Raw genomic sequence first — 13,419 nt, forward strand, 5'->3', positions numbered from 1 at the left:
CTAGAATTATCGTGCCTTTTCAACTTCAGTTGAAGCACGTCACAGTGATTCTTTAAGGAATTATAGACTTAGAAAGCCGATTTATTGTGTCATAAAAGTGAGTCTTCATTATTTATAAATAAAAGTTCGATTCGTCACCTAGAGGAATTATTCCGCAATTAAATGTTTCTCTTCCTGATTAATAACAAGAGAGATTAAAATTTGGTCTTGAAAATATCCTATATTAATATTTTCAAGGCCCACTACAGTTTCAAATCCTGCAACTCCTAATCCGGATGTAATCTTGAATCATTATGTGCAATCTAGGGTACAGCGCAGGGGAACCGTTTATAGATTGAGCGGTTGTCTTCCGAGTAGTTTCAGTTTGGCGGAGGGAAAATATTTAGGCGTTAAGGGGTGAATTCTGTGCGGATCGAGATGGTGCGGGGGCTAATGTACTGGCTTCCCACCCAGAGGGCGCGGGTTCAAATCCCGGCGGTTTGAATATTTTTCAGAGGTATCCTCGATCCCTACTTGATGTGCTTTGTGGAGGGCATTTTGATTGAGTACGCCGTCTGTCGGATGCGGACCCCTTGGCGCCTTTCGTAAAGAGTAGGCTAATGCCGACGCCGGGTTTCTCTCCACCCTTCATCCTTTCCTGTCCATCCCCTATGGCGCAAATGACCTCAGCAGTCGGTCGCCTCCCCTAAAAACTACCATGTGAATTCGGTTGCTCCCTCAAATGAGGGGGGAAGTAATTAAAATTCTGCATCGAGCAAGCTTGCGTTTCAACCAAATGTTTTGAGCTCGGGTTAAACTTTGTACAAGTTTTTTCTTTTTTCGGGCCGACCCCGGTGGCGGCGGGGTAACATCCTCGTCTGCCATTCCAAGGGTCGCGGGTTCGATTCCCGCCTGGGTGAGTTTCCCTCCACCTAGGGCTTGGGTGTTTGTAAATGTGACCATTGTTATCGTTGTTAATAGTTCGATGGAAAGGGCAAAATGTGCGGTTTTCGGACTAATACTGAACAAATAAATAAATAAATAAACGAGCCCTCCCCAGTGGGTAAGAGCAGTGCAACAACGCACGCTGAAACAGGGACTGATCGGCCATTTGGGTTGCTTTCTCTTATTTCCTTTCTTCTTTTCGGCAAAAGTTTCTTCCTTCGTCGCAAATTGTCTGCCTCGGCCGGTTTTATATGGCTTTTTGATTTCACGTGCAGTGCCTGTGTCGGCAGTGCGTGTTTTTTTCCATTTAATCAGTTGCCATCGCGGCCGGGAACGAAGTGACACCACGGCCATCTGCGTGGATGGTCTGGCGGTGGTGCTCCGCGTCTTGCCTTCACCATACAGGCATACTCGGGGTTAAATGATAGAGAATCTAGACTTAACGCCAAGCTCGCTTCTTTCGCCAGTAAAGACCATTATCTTCTCATCTATCAATCGATCGTCCCATCTCCTAGTCATCCGCGGAGTACTTTCTATTCGAATGAATGAGCTATGGGGAGGTGTTATTTGGCATTAGTTACACCTCATCTTTGAATGCTGCTCGAGATTTTGATCCCCGTTGTAGAATGATGTAGCAAGTGTATTACGGTACAAAGAAAAGCTGCCTAATTCGTTAAAAATATCCTTGGGCGAACAGGAAGGGCCGCAATATTGTCAAAAATCCTCGGATGTAGTCACGCGATTCGCGACGGTAGCATGCTGGGCTTTTAATATCCCTGGGGGAAAATTCTAATCGTACGAGGTGAATGTTAGCAGCTAGGGAATAATCTTAAAACTATTATAACGTTGGTAGATGAGGCCGATATTCTGCCATTCGGAAAACTGAATTCATTTTCGTTCACACAATTCAGTTGAAATCATAGCCATACCAATCCCAACCAATCGTCGAATAAAAGACCAAGTTACGTGTTTGAGTCTCCAAAGTTCCCCTTCTCACACGATCCCTGGCACCTCTTTCCGTGCAGCCCTTCAGCGGGTCACAAAGATACATGTAGATTTCTATATACGCCCTTATGCCTCAGGCGCGCGAGCATTTAGGATTCGGAGCCCTCGCTCAAAATTTTATTCTTCCAGTTTGGATCCCTTCTGCGAGTGAAATTTGCTCTCTCGCGGTTGGGAGAGGGTGTGGGGGAGGCCTCTCCTTGTTCGGCCTGTTATTGCTGTCATTCTGGCTCATGTAAAAACAGGCAGCTTTATGTTCAGCTGGGGGTGTATGGCGTCATCACCCGCGCTTAAACCCATGGTCCGAAATTTCGGCTTAATCGGTTAACCTTTTGTTGTGACTGAGAATATTCGATGCGTATAATAATCATCCATATTAAAATGGCCCCGCCTTAAAATAATTATTTGTTTTGATGAACGAAGAACATTAAAAAGTGATTGCCTTTCAGTCGGAGGTAATATGTTTACCTTTTTGGAGCTTTCATTTAGAATGAATTTTTCCAATCGAACGAAAGCAATCCGGTATGTGTTATAGTGCCATTCCTCTACATTATTTGGTATTTTTGCCGGCTAGAACGCATCACATAGGTGTTTGCATTTTTGTAGCATCATAATTTGAAGAAGACTAATTAGTGCTACGCAGATGATTTTCCTATACCCTTGGTAACGTTATCGTTTGATGTATTGCGTGACTAGAAGGGTGAATTCCTACTATTCGGGGTATTTCGCGCATGCTCTCGCGTTTCAAAGTGCATTGAGCTCCTAGACTGAGAGGAGACCGTGGTGGAACCTTACAATTGGGAGGGGTTTTCGAGGCCGTGGTGGGGAGGTCGAGACAAATCTCAACCCAACCATCGACTGCTGTAGTCCGGCTGAGCCAACGATGTACGTATTCTATCCTTCCCCTTAGGTTTCTCTTCTCCCCTAACCCCTTATCCCTTCCCCTCTCTTCCAGACATTCCCGTCCCTAATGCCCCATGCGTACCCTCCACCGCCGATCGTCCTCCCTCTCCCACACAGTGCGTTTTTCTCCCTTTAACCCACGCCCCGTTCCATCCTGCCGATGCATTCCCTGAGACCGAAGGACAAAGGGGTGTCATAATCGTCCTTGAGCACCTCCTATCCTTTCCCCCCCCTCGACGCTCCTCACCCGTCGCCGCGTTCCTCCCCTCTCTTCATCCTATCAACCCCCCCTTCTTTCCCCCTCGCCAGCTCCACTCCCCTCGGATCCTCTTCCTCCCCACTGCCCCTCCAACCTCCTGCATACTCCCAGCCTGCTAATTTAGTCCCACTTTGATAAATCCACCTTTATTATCTCTCTCTCTCTCTCTCCCCGTTCCCTTCAATCTATTCGTTCCCCTCTCGTTTATCTATTCTATTTTCCTATAACTCTATGACCTCCTCCTCCAATGTCGGATCTCTCTGGCTCTCTTATGTTCTCATTGTGCAATTCCCAACGTTCTCCCACCACATTTTTCAAATCCCTGTTGTTTCAATCCAAGCGGGCGGTACCGGCCCCCCTTATCTCTCTCTTCCCCCCCTACTCCTCTCTTTCATCCCGATCGTCAGCCTTTGTCCGCGATCGACGAAGGTCCGAAGTGATGAAGAACATTATAAACGTATTCCTTAAAAAAATATTTAATCCGAAATGTGTACATTATGATTATTTTCATTTTGAGGTATTCTTGAACAGTGAAAGGCGTGTGATTACGGTTTTAAGGAAAATAAAACTAGCGCAGGCTTAATTTTACGCTGTTGTTTTATTTTCCCTGAGGAAAGCAATGAGCCTTGAGTGTGCTCTGAACAAAATAAAAATATTTTGCGGCAGTTCATTCCGATAAACAATAACCAAGGCAGTTACAAAATTGAAAGTAAAGCTTGTACAAATTTGGAATGGATAGACCTAGTAGAGTAACTGAAAAATGAGAAAAAAACAGGATTCAAACTTAAGAGAACAAAAAACCGAGGCAAAAGAATTGCAGATGTTATTTATCGATCATAATTCTGCGAAAACGGCCGTTTGAATGGGTAATTTATCTTGCAGTCTCTCTTAGAGTTCTTTGGTCTACGGTGCTTGCTTCCGGGTTTCACTGAATGGGTTTCCATTTTGTGGTTTCTGGTGCTTCGAGCGCACCACTGCGCTCGTGTTGGGAGAGTGAAGCTTTCCTTGATGGGGGGGGGGGGCGAAGGAAGTCATCCCCCGACGACGATGTGAGCGCTTCGGCGTGCGTGCGAAACGTTCAGGGACCCCTAATCTTCTCCTTGCAGTTTAGCCAGAAATCCACTTCCTGCAAATGACAAAATATGAAAGTGCGCGCGCACTCACCCACACACGAACGCACCTAAATTACGTCGAGTGCTTCGCCCACCGAGGCGCAAAACTTTGACTTTCGTTACAAATATAATGGATGCACTGAGAAATTAAAGTTAAAAATAAAATATATTTCTAAATAATCTCGACAAGACTAAGGTTGAAAATGAATGAAGTATTTACGCCTCCCCAACCGCGGATTTGAGGTAACGCGGTTTTGTGGTTGAAACCCGACATTTTAAAATCTCTCCCCCTTTTTTACTCATACCAAGTGCAATTTAGCTTAGTCCATTGAACCCGCTGGCTCCAAATACAAGCAAATGGCGATACGCCGGCTTCCCTCCGTGTCACTATTTTAATTATCTCATTTATGAAACTACCAGACTTTGGTTGCCATTGTCTCTTGGGAGTGTACATAAAAACACTTCCTACACGTAGCGCCTCGTTTATTTCCCGTTTCCCTCTTAAGTATTTGATTAGCCCCACAGGGAAAAAAGAAGATGAAGTGAGCACTCCCTTACTCTGCTTGCTACTAAGGACTTAATTGATTTTTCGATTCGTCCGTCGGCTTTGGTCAATTTTCATTATTTTCCATTTTTCAAGAAAATTTTGTCAGGATGTCTTAATCTCTTTAACTAAGCGACTTTTTTGCTGCCATCATATCGACGTGTATCTGTGGTTTTTTTCGTCCTTCTGAGGGCCCTTTAAGTCATCATCAGCCTAAATTTGAAGCTAAATTAGGTAATGAAATAATTGCTAGCTATATTCATTTTTTCTTGTACCATAAAGATGAGTTTCTTGTCGCGACTAGGACCTATTCAAAACTCATACTGTATTGTCTGAAGGGGGTGCTTCGAGGTGTTATAATGGCATTAAAAAATATATATAACTACGATGCTTACAGATCTGGGTTGGGAGTAATTCATGAGCATAAGATGTAAAGCTAGATTGAAATCAATAAGAAAAATTAGAGCAGGCACTTTCCCTCCTGATGTTCTTTTAGTCCATTCCTGACTCGCGTTATATTTTCCTTTCGGGCGACGGATGAATAATTGGGGGAATGTGTGCCCGAAAAAATACCTTTTACTTTTTTTGCGGGCAGGGCGCGAGATAAATAAAGGTTCTCCTGTAAAATCCAGTCCCGTAAATTATTTACCCATTCGCCATAACCCTTTCTATTTGAAGGACGTGAAAGGGCGTTTCATGTTTTCAATCAGCCATTTGAAAATAAAAGAAATTCATAACCTTTGCAATGCCCATTTGGATGGTACAGATAGAAAAGGATTATATGGAATAAATTGCTCTCTATACTATTCTCTTTTTTAGAATTCGACACATCCACGGTCGTCATGACGAATTTTTAAAATAATTTTTTTAATAATTCTTTATACCGCAAGGATTCATGATTGGGAAATATGACAATTGTTAGGCTTAAAGAACTTAAAGCTTAAAGATCAACTGCGAAAACTGACCACCTAATTAATAATGCTTTATTCATTTTGTGGTGTCCACCGGAATGAATTGATTAGTAAAATATTGATGATGAAAGGTATTGGCCTAATTTGATATATGGGCATAACAATTCCTTCTGTCGTTTGCTTAATTTGTTGGGCGAGAAGAATTAGAAAATAAACCTGGAAGCCGACCTAGACTCGTGCAGAGGATGAAGTGAAAGTTTCTTTCGTTAGAACACGAGTATTTTCTACCAGTCGTGCTCTACCCAAGTTAGACATCAATGAATTCCGTACCTATTTGCGCACTTAATTTTTTGTACAGTAAGCATCACTTGAGGTTAGCGTCACGTTAATTATCAGTCTGGTATTTCGTTGTGACAGAATACATTAAGACTTTTTGGATGTTTGTTTGGCGGTAAAGATAATATAACTTTTATGTTTATGGGCATGTATGATTGTTTTAGCTGCATCCTTTAGTCTTGAGAGTGATGTAATGAATTTTGTTGTTCTAAAAGAATACTTTTGTTACATCATTCCTTGTTGAAGTTCATAAGTTGAGTCATGGGAACTAACAATTGTGTCCCGGGTATTCGTGAAAAGCATGCATACTTCGGGATCTTATCGAAACAAATTTGGCCAGGTCACCGATAAGATCCGGTTTTTTTTCTGCACAGCTATCGTGATTTTTTTCTTCTCCGTTGGAGAGAGATGGATGACCCAGAGGGAGGCGTTTAGGGATGGAGATGACCCCCCCCCCATTTCAGCTAGAGAGAAAGCGCTCGGAATGGCATTTCTTTGTACGCGCATGAGAACGAAAGGGCGGAAGTGTGGGGAGGGGGAAAGGTGAAAGAACAACATTCCGTCGAAACGGATCGCGTTTCGTTCGCGGTCACCTGACTCCCCACGGCTTTGGTTGCACTTATACTATCACCTCTGCATATAATTTCCCTGTCCAAGACTCGTCTCTCACCATTTCCCATCATCCCGCCCAGGAGTTGAACCTCCCGCCTAGAGGGATGGAAGGTGGCGGATGTTATGTCCCTAAATATCCAGCGTTACCACCATGTCTCCCTCGCGATCCCGATTCGCGCGGGATGACTGGGTGAAAAAAATTATTTGAGGCAGTCCTGGGGCTCGAGGGAAACGGGTTGGAGGATCATTGGTGACGCGGGAGGTAGGGAAAGTGTCGCGCAATCTGTACTCCGCACCCCACCCATGTTCTACAGAGCCAACTCTCTCCTCCCTCCGAATGACATCGTGCGATTAACTAACGCTCTTCTAGATCCGTTCGATGACTCTGATGGCAATCGCCATTGTCTGGACACTGGAAAACTGCGCTAAGCAACAAGTCAGCGCCAAATAATGAGCCAAGTACTTTAAAAATGAAAGCCCGGTAAGTTTTGGCCCTGCCCCATTTCTAATAGTAAAGATGTCATGAGACATTTTTTTTTCAAATTTCACTATTGTTTGTTTTTAAAACCTTGAATTGGAGTTTGACTGGCAAGTTGGCAATTGTTGGGAAGATCATTAAATTCCAACATGCGAGACATAAACTTGAGTTATGTGCGTCAGTCCTCTCCCCCCCCCCCCCCTTCCCCTCACAACTCCTAGTTGAAGTGTAATTTGTGTGCAGTTGCGTGCATTTGGTCTCTAATGAGGTCATGCATTCTCTTGGCGTTTGAAACGAGTTTATTTTAAGGAACATGGTAAGGATCATTCTGTTTCGCCTACTATTTATGCAAGGAAAATTCTGCCACTCAATCAAAGAAAAATAAAAGTCAAATTCTCGTTACTTAGCTAGGTTAAAAAAATCTCAATGTTTTAGCAATGTTTCGCTCCTGAGTGTCCGACGTACATTTTGTAGGTTTCGTCTTTTGATTTGCAAGCAACAAAATATCGCATCCCCACCTTCAACGAGCGAATTTTTCCCGATCTTGCCCCCAGGATACCTCGTCACCTTGATTATTGTGTGCGCTTGTGTGCGTTGGGTCCTTGCTCGTTTTTCATGGCTGCTTTTCTCCCTTTGTCCTTTTCAGGCAAGTATCATCACCTCTTCCTGAGGAAGCTGTCGGCAAAGGCTGCAGAAGTGGCCGAGTACGCGACGCAAGGAGTCGAAAGTGGACCCATTCACATGCCGCGATGAGGCTGGTTAGTGGGAGGGCCAGGGGGGCGGAGCTCTGAGGATGGAGACACTGGAGGGGCGCCGTAGGAAGGGAGGGGTGCACGCTCCCCACCCCCCCACTTCCGAACAGCACCCCCTCCCGCCTGAGGAGACAGAGGGGGTCATCATACAAATGGCCAAGAAAGAAGGTATTCGATGTGAAACTTTGGGTTAGTAACTGCCAGGAAACATAAAATTAAGTTGCCCATCGATGAGCTATTACCTACTTCCTAGGTTTTTTCTTCTTCCTTAGTTATTCATGAATCAGTTTTCACTTCACCCATACGAGCATAATGGATTATACGATATCGTAGTAGATGGGCGGTGAGTCATTCATTGTTATCGCTTCATCTCTTGTTCATTTAATTTTCAATCATCAAAGGCTCTTCTCTAATGATATAGAAAAATGATAAATTCAACCTTCAAGTAGATGCTTTTTTAACGTTATGAATAAAACACCCGTGAAGTATGAAGAAAATGTGCAAATTATGTAAAAATGGACTTTTTGACAAGCAAATAAAGTAAATCTCTTGATTGGGGAAAACTTGGTCACATTCCAAGCCGACTAATTATATCCTGTGTGCTTTTTCATCATAGTAGAGCATCAATACTTATGATTGAGAAAACGGTGGTATAAATTTTTTTGTCCTTAACCCCTGCAAGTGACTAGTTCTTCCAACAGTTTTGATCACATTAATTTCTGTATTTTTTGCTCAATGCAAAAAAGGGCTATATATTCTCCAAATGTTGTATTATTGGACTACAATGCAATATATAGACTAACACTACTTGTGTTACTAATTTTTTAAATTTAAATATATTCTGAATATATCTTGTCTTTATCAAAATAACATGAATTGTCATTGCTTTTGTCTTTTCTGTTCCCTTTTTCCATTCAGAAGCATTTTTTATAGCAGATTTATTTTATTATTCTATATACTTAGCAGCAAGCTTCTTTTATGATTTTATGGTAGTTCCAGTACTGAATATAAGGTGGAATAATGACTTATTTTTCAGTATTGAAAATGATAATAATTTGTTCACTCACTTTCTGATGTGCAAACACAAATCCGTATATGGTGAAAAACCTCCATCACCTTCATTGAGAGCTAATGAAAATAGTTGCAATAAGCAAAGATTTTGGGTTTCAGTTTTTTTTAATCCAAAAAAATATTGAGTTTGCTTCTAGTGGTTCAGTGGTAATTAAAATTCAATTAAGAATATGGGCGAAAATTATTGACTTGCTTGATTTTTTAATTTCTTTATAGTAAAAGCTACTATGAGAAGAATAAATTAAAGAGTCGTTCAGTCAGTGTCCTGCTCTTGATATTTGTAATTTGGTAGCCTAAAAAAATTTATTATAGCCAGTTACGATTGCAGCCATTATTACTACGTCAAAACTTATGTCAAAAGTCAGGATGATTGGCTGGGAGAGGTCATTCAGATTGAGGAAAAATCTGGATTTGTGAAGCCCGGGGCTTTTGCAAATTGTTATTATGAAATGATAAACTAATGTCGTGTGAAGGTGTGACCCTCATTTTTTCATGTACTTTGTATGATAAATATCAAACCAAATTAGTAGCAGACCAAATACATATTTTACTTTAAGTGCAGATTTGTAGCTATTGTGAGTGATGACAGACAGAACCAGAAAATTCATCTCATTGAATGGGATTATCACACATCTGATTTAATGGTGTCTGGACCATCTCGTGGGGGTTTACTGCATGCACTACTTTTCCTGCCAAAAAAAAATTATGATGTGAAACATAGAGGCTATTTATTTTATCAATGGTTACTCTGTCATGACTATATTTAATCTTAACCTTGATAATTGTTAAGTCTCACAAGAAGTAAAAGTAGTTGAATTTTTTGGCTAATATCCTTGTATATGTATTTTTCATTGCAGGAAAAGGCAGTAAATATTTCCTTGGCTGTAATGGTGAGTGCCAAAAAGCTAGCTCATAGCCCTCTAATGGCTATGGAATTTTTTTCTTACTAGCCATTTACTTTTATCAATGATAGTTGATGAACATTGTTTAGCTACTTATAAGGTTTTGAAAATATTATTTTAAATCAATTAAGTTAGATTTAATTTTTGAATGTGGAAATGTAGGCAGATCAAACATTTTTGGTTTTAAATACATTTTAAGCATGCAACTTTCAATATTTGATTTGTCATTTTAATGGTTAATAATATCCATAATGTTTGAAAATACCAAAGTAATATTAGTTTACTTGTAGAAAACATACTTTACTTTGCAAAGCACGGACAAAATATGTAGAGTAATAATTATGATACAATTTTATGAATAATGTATTTTTCTATGATAATCCTTGTGTGTTAAACAAAAATTTCTTACACATAGTTATATTCTATTGAATTTGCTCATCCCATTACGTACAGGACAACATGAAATTGCAATGCATTAAATACAGTATTACATCAGTAGATAGATAAATCTCAACTGTGGTTTCTCAGACAACACTTTTATTTGACAGTATACTTTTTTATTGGTTGAGTTTGTTCCTATATTTTTGTAAGCGCACCTTAGTTCTTTTCAGTATGAGTTTTCTTAATTATTACCGATATGATACTATACTCATTCAGGACATCCCTTTGCGGTCTTGCAAAATGATAAAAATGTCATCTTCATCATTACTTATGGCATAATTTCTTATCCTTTTTTCAAAAATTTAAGCATTGGTGACAAAATTTCATTTTTACATTGTGTTCAAATATTGATAAAGCGTTATTTTGTGTTATGATGGGAAAATATGAAAAAATAATGGGTAAATTTTCTAAAATATGTCATTTTAATTCCCTCTTTTTTATATGGCTTTTAATTGTCATGGTTATTAATCTATGTGTCACTTAAATAAACCTTTATAGTTCACACTCCCCTATTGTATTATTTTTTAATTTGTAAATTTCTCAATATAATCATCTATGTTACCAAAATGTCACTGTTCTATTAAATATCTGCCTTTTTAAAGCATGTAGTAGTCGTAAAATAAAATCTTGAGATGCATTAAGGTTACATTCAGGGTAAACAGAACTGATCCAAATGAATGTGTAGAGCCAATTGGCAATACCAGAGTTAACAGATGATGTTATTATCCCCTATTTGCTATAAAATATTTGAGACTTCGCTAGGGAAGTTCTAAACAAAAGAAAGGAGGAGAGAAAGGGCTGTTAGGGCGGCATTGCTCATTTCATTACCATTCCTCTCATTTACATTACCAACCCTCCGTGTTTTATGAGAGTACTTGATTGGGTGGAATTTTGAGTTTATTTTTAACCTTGTTAACTCATTTTAACACTAACGTATTACCTTTAAAATGTGTAACCAAATTTTCGTAAAATCCATATTAGTAATTTCAGGTGTGATTTGTTTTCTTCCATCTCCCAATTAGTATTATTTGTATACTGCTGGGAAATTAAAAAAAAATGAGTTTAAAATAAGTGACTATACCCTTCAAGTATTAGTTTAGATCCACCTACAAGAATATTAAGAACTTTTTCACATGCCATTTTCAATGGTGTCAGTATAAAATGAATTTGTGATCTCTTTCACTCAAATTGAAAGTTTTGAAGGCTTATATACTTCTTCTTGACCTTCCATCATTGACAGGTTCAGTGGGGAGCCCGCGTCGCCCTCCCCCTCCCCGTCCACCTGTCCCTCCCCCCATAGGATGCTGTCCTACCAATACTGTTGGTCCATGCATAGATGGTGAGGATAGCCATGGCCTTGGGTCGGGTTCTGATGGAGAGGTCAGCCGGATTGATTTCACTGGTAAGATTAAAATACCATCTAGGTAAAAAAATACTACTGGTAAAAAAAAATACCAAATGCATGCTGAAGTTAACTCCATTGAATATGTATTAATGTTAATCCATACAGTGCCCTTGAAGTTTGAATGAAAACCTTTTGGATGTATCTTCGACATGGAGAACTTCAAACCTTTAATATAAATCACATTCCTAAAAGCTGCATCCATTGCCTTTCTTATTGTGATAATTATGGACTCTGCCTGTGCAATGCGCAAGAAATATCATGTAGACCTAATTGAGATTCAGATGTTGATTGATAATGAATGATTTATTATATAACAAAATCAGTCATACCCTAAAACAATCTGTTTTTTGAAGAAATGGTTAACCTTTGACAGACTTGCATGAGTTTACCAGATAATACTGAATAATTAGCAATTAATTATGCTTTATTTTTATGGAAGTTCAATCACTAATCCAACCAACTGTGCTTAAATAGGCAGGCATTCAATATAGTAATTTTTGTTGCAGAAGAATGATTGTCTCCTGTTGTTTTGATAGATGCCCCTTTATGCCTGCAGAGTGTTAATTGAAAATGCACTTAATGTGAGTGTCATGAATTTTGGTATGAAGCACATGCAATAATTGAAATCCTCTCTTCAGGGGTAAACTTGCGCACCAAGAAGAAGAAGAAAAAGAAGCGGGTGCCTGGTGGTGGATGTGGGATGCTTGGTGGCCTTAGGGGAGGTGGTTTGCTTGGGGTGGGTGAGGATTTGGTTGGAGCTGAAGAGGATGATGATGACGAAGGGGTGGAGGGAGGAGAGCGGCCAATGTCTTGGGAAGGGGAGCTCTCTGATGCTGAGATGAGTCGTCCTGAAGATTCTCTTCTTGGGAGGCATGCCTCTCCCTCTCAGGTAAGATAGTCTCCACACAAAGGCAAAACGATGAGGGTTGGAGAAGTTATCTCTCAAAAAACAGCTTTTCAAATGCTTGCTTTACAGTCTCCTCTCCATGTCCTATGAACCCTCTTGTTTTATTATTACTCTATGCGAAAATTACTCAATTACTCTTTATACATGTAAGATAAGACTTCTTGTTTTGGTAGGTTTATGATTTCTCTTGACACGAAAAAATTTGTGTGGACTTTTGGTTTGGAACACTTCTGTACTATGTAGAGATAGTTTGCTATATGCTATCCACTTCAGCTGAAAGTTTTCACCATATGCAGAAACATCTTTGAAGCTCATAAGGAGACATATTCATGGATTTCGTTGTTCTTAATCCATAGTATTCATACATTCTTTTACTGCCTTCCTACTCACCAAAATGTTCACCCTCTAAACATAACTTATTTTGTCTTTCCTACTGGCCTCCTCTCTCATAAGAACCTATGAAACACTTCTTCATTTGCTTTACTCCCCTAATCCTACTGATTTTTTCCATCTAATCCATGTGAATTCCTCAAATTAATATTCAAACTCAAATCCCTAGTTTTAAAGTCAAAGGAAGCTATATTGCCAGCTCAGTAGTAGGCTATTGAGTAATCCTTTTTTTATGTTTCAGTTTTAAGAGTCCTGGTGATTATTCTTTAGACCTCATAATTATATGCCTATATTTATTTTAAGGGATTGCCCAGCTTTGTTCTTTGAAAGGAAAAATATTTTTTTATTATAAAAAATTTCAGTAGTTTTCAGACCATAGGTTAAGAATTGTTACACCATTTGCACTACCGTATATGTATCTTTCTTCTAGTAGGTTCTTTCTTGCACACATCATTTGAAGATCATTCCTG

General features: G+C 39.8%; 1 protein-coding gene across 3 annotated transcripts in view; it reads left to right on the plus strand.

Moving 5' to 3' along the window:
• Positions 1-13,419, plus strand: part of Hr39 (Nuclear hormone receptor FTZ-F1 beta) — a 218,210-nt gene that overhangs the window by 187,805 nt on the left and 16,986 nt on the right. For 2 of the 3 annotated variants that reach the window (XM_071591831.1, XM_071591823.1), the window contains 4 exons: positions 7,728-8,022; positions 9,762-9,794; positions 11,488-11,649; positions 12,291-12,541. In XM_071591831.1, coding sequence (XP_071447932.1) covers positions 7,875-8,022; positions 9,762-9,794; positions 11,488-11,649; positions 12,291-12,541 — 594 coding nt within the window. In that variant the 5' untranslated portion in view covers positions 7,728-7,874. The remainder of the gene's footprint in view (positions 1-7,727; positions 8,023-9,761; positions 9,795-11,487; positions 11,650-12,290; positions 12,542-13,419) is intronic. The other variant, XM_071591840.1, reaches the window with a different exon arrangement.

The sequence above is a fragment of the Hetaerina americana genome, unplaced genomic scaffold (assembly GCF_022747635.1).
Source record: "Hetaerina americana unplaced genomic scaffold, ioHetAmer1.1.p SCAF_1, whole genome shotgun sequence".
Taxonomy (NCBI): Eukaryota; Metazoa; Arthropoda; class Insecta; order Odonata; family Calopterygidae; genus Hetaerina; species Hetaerina americana.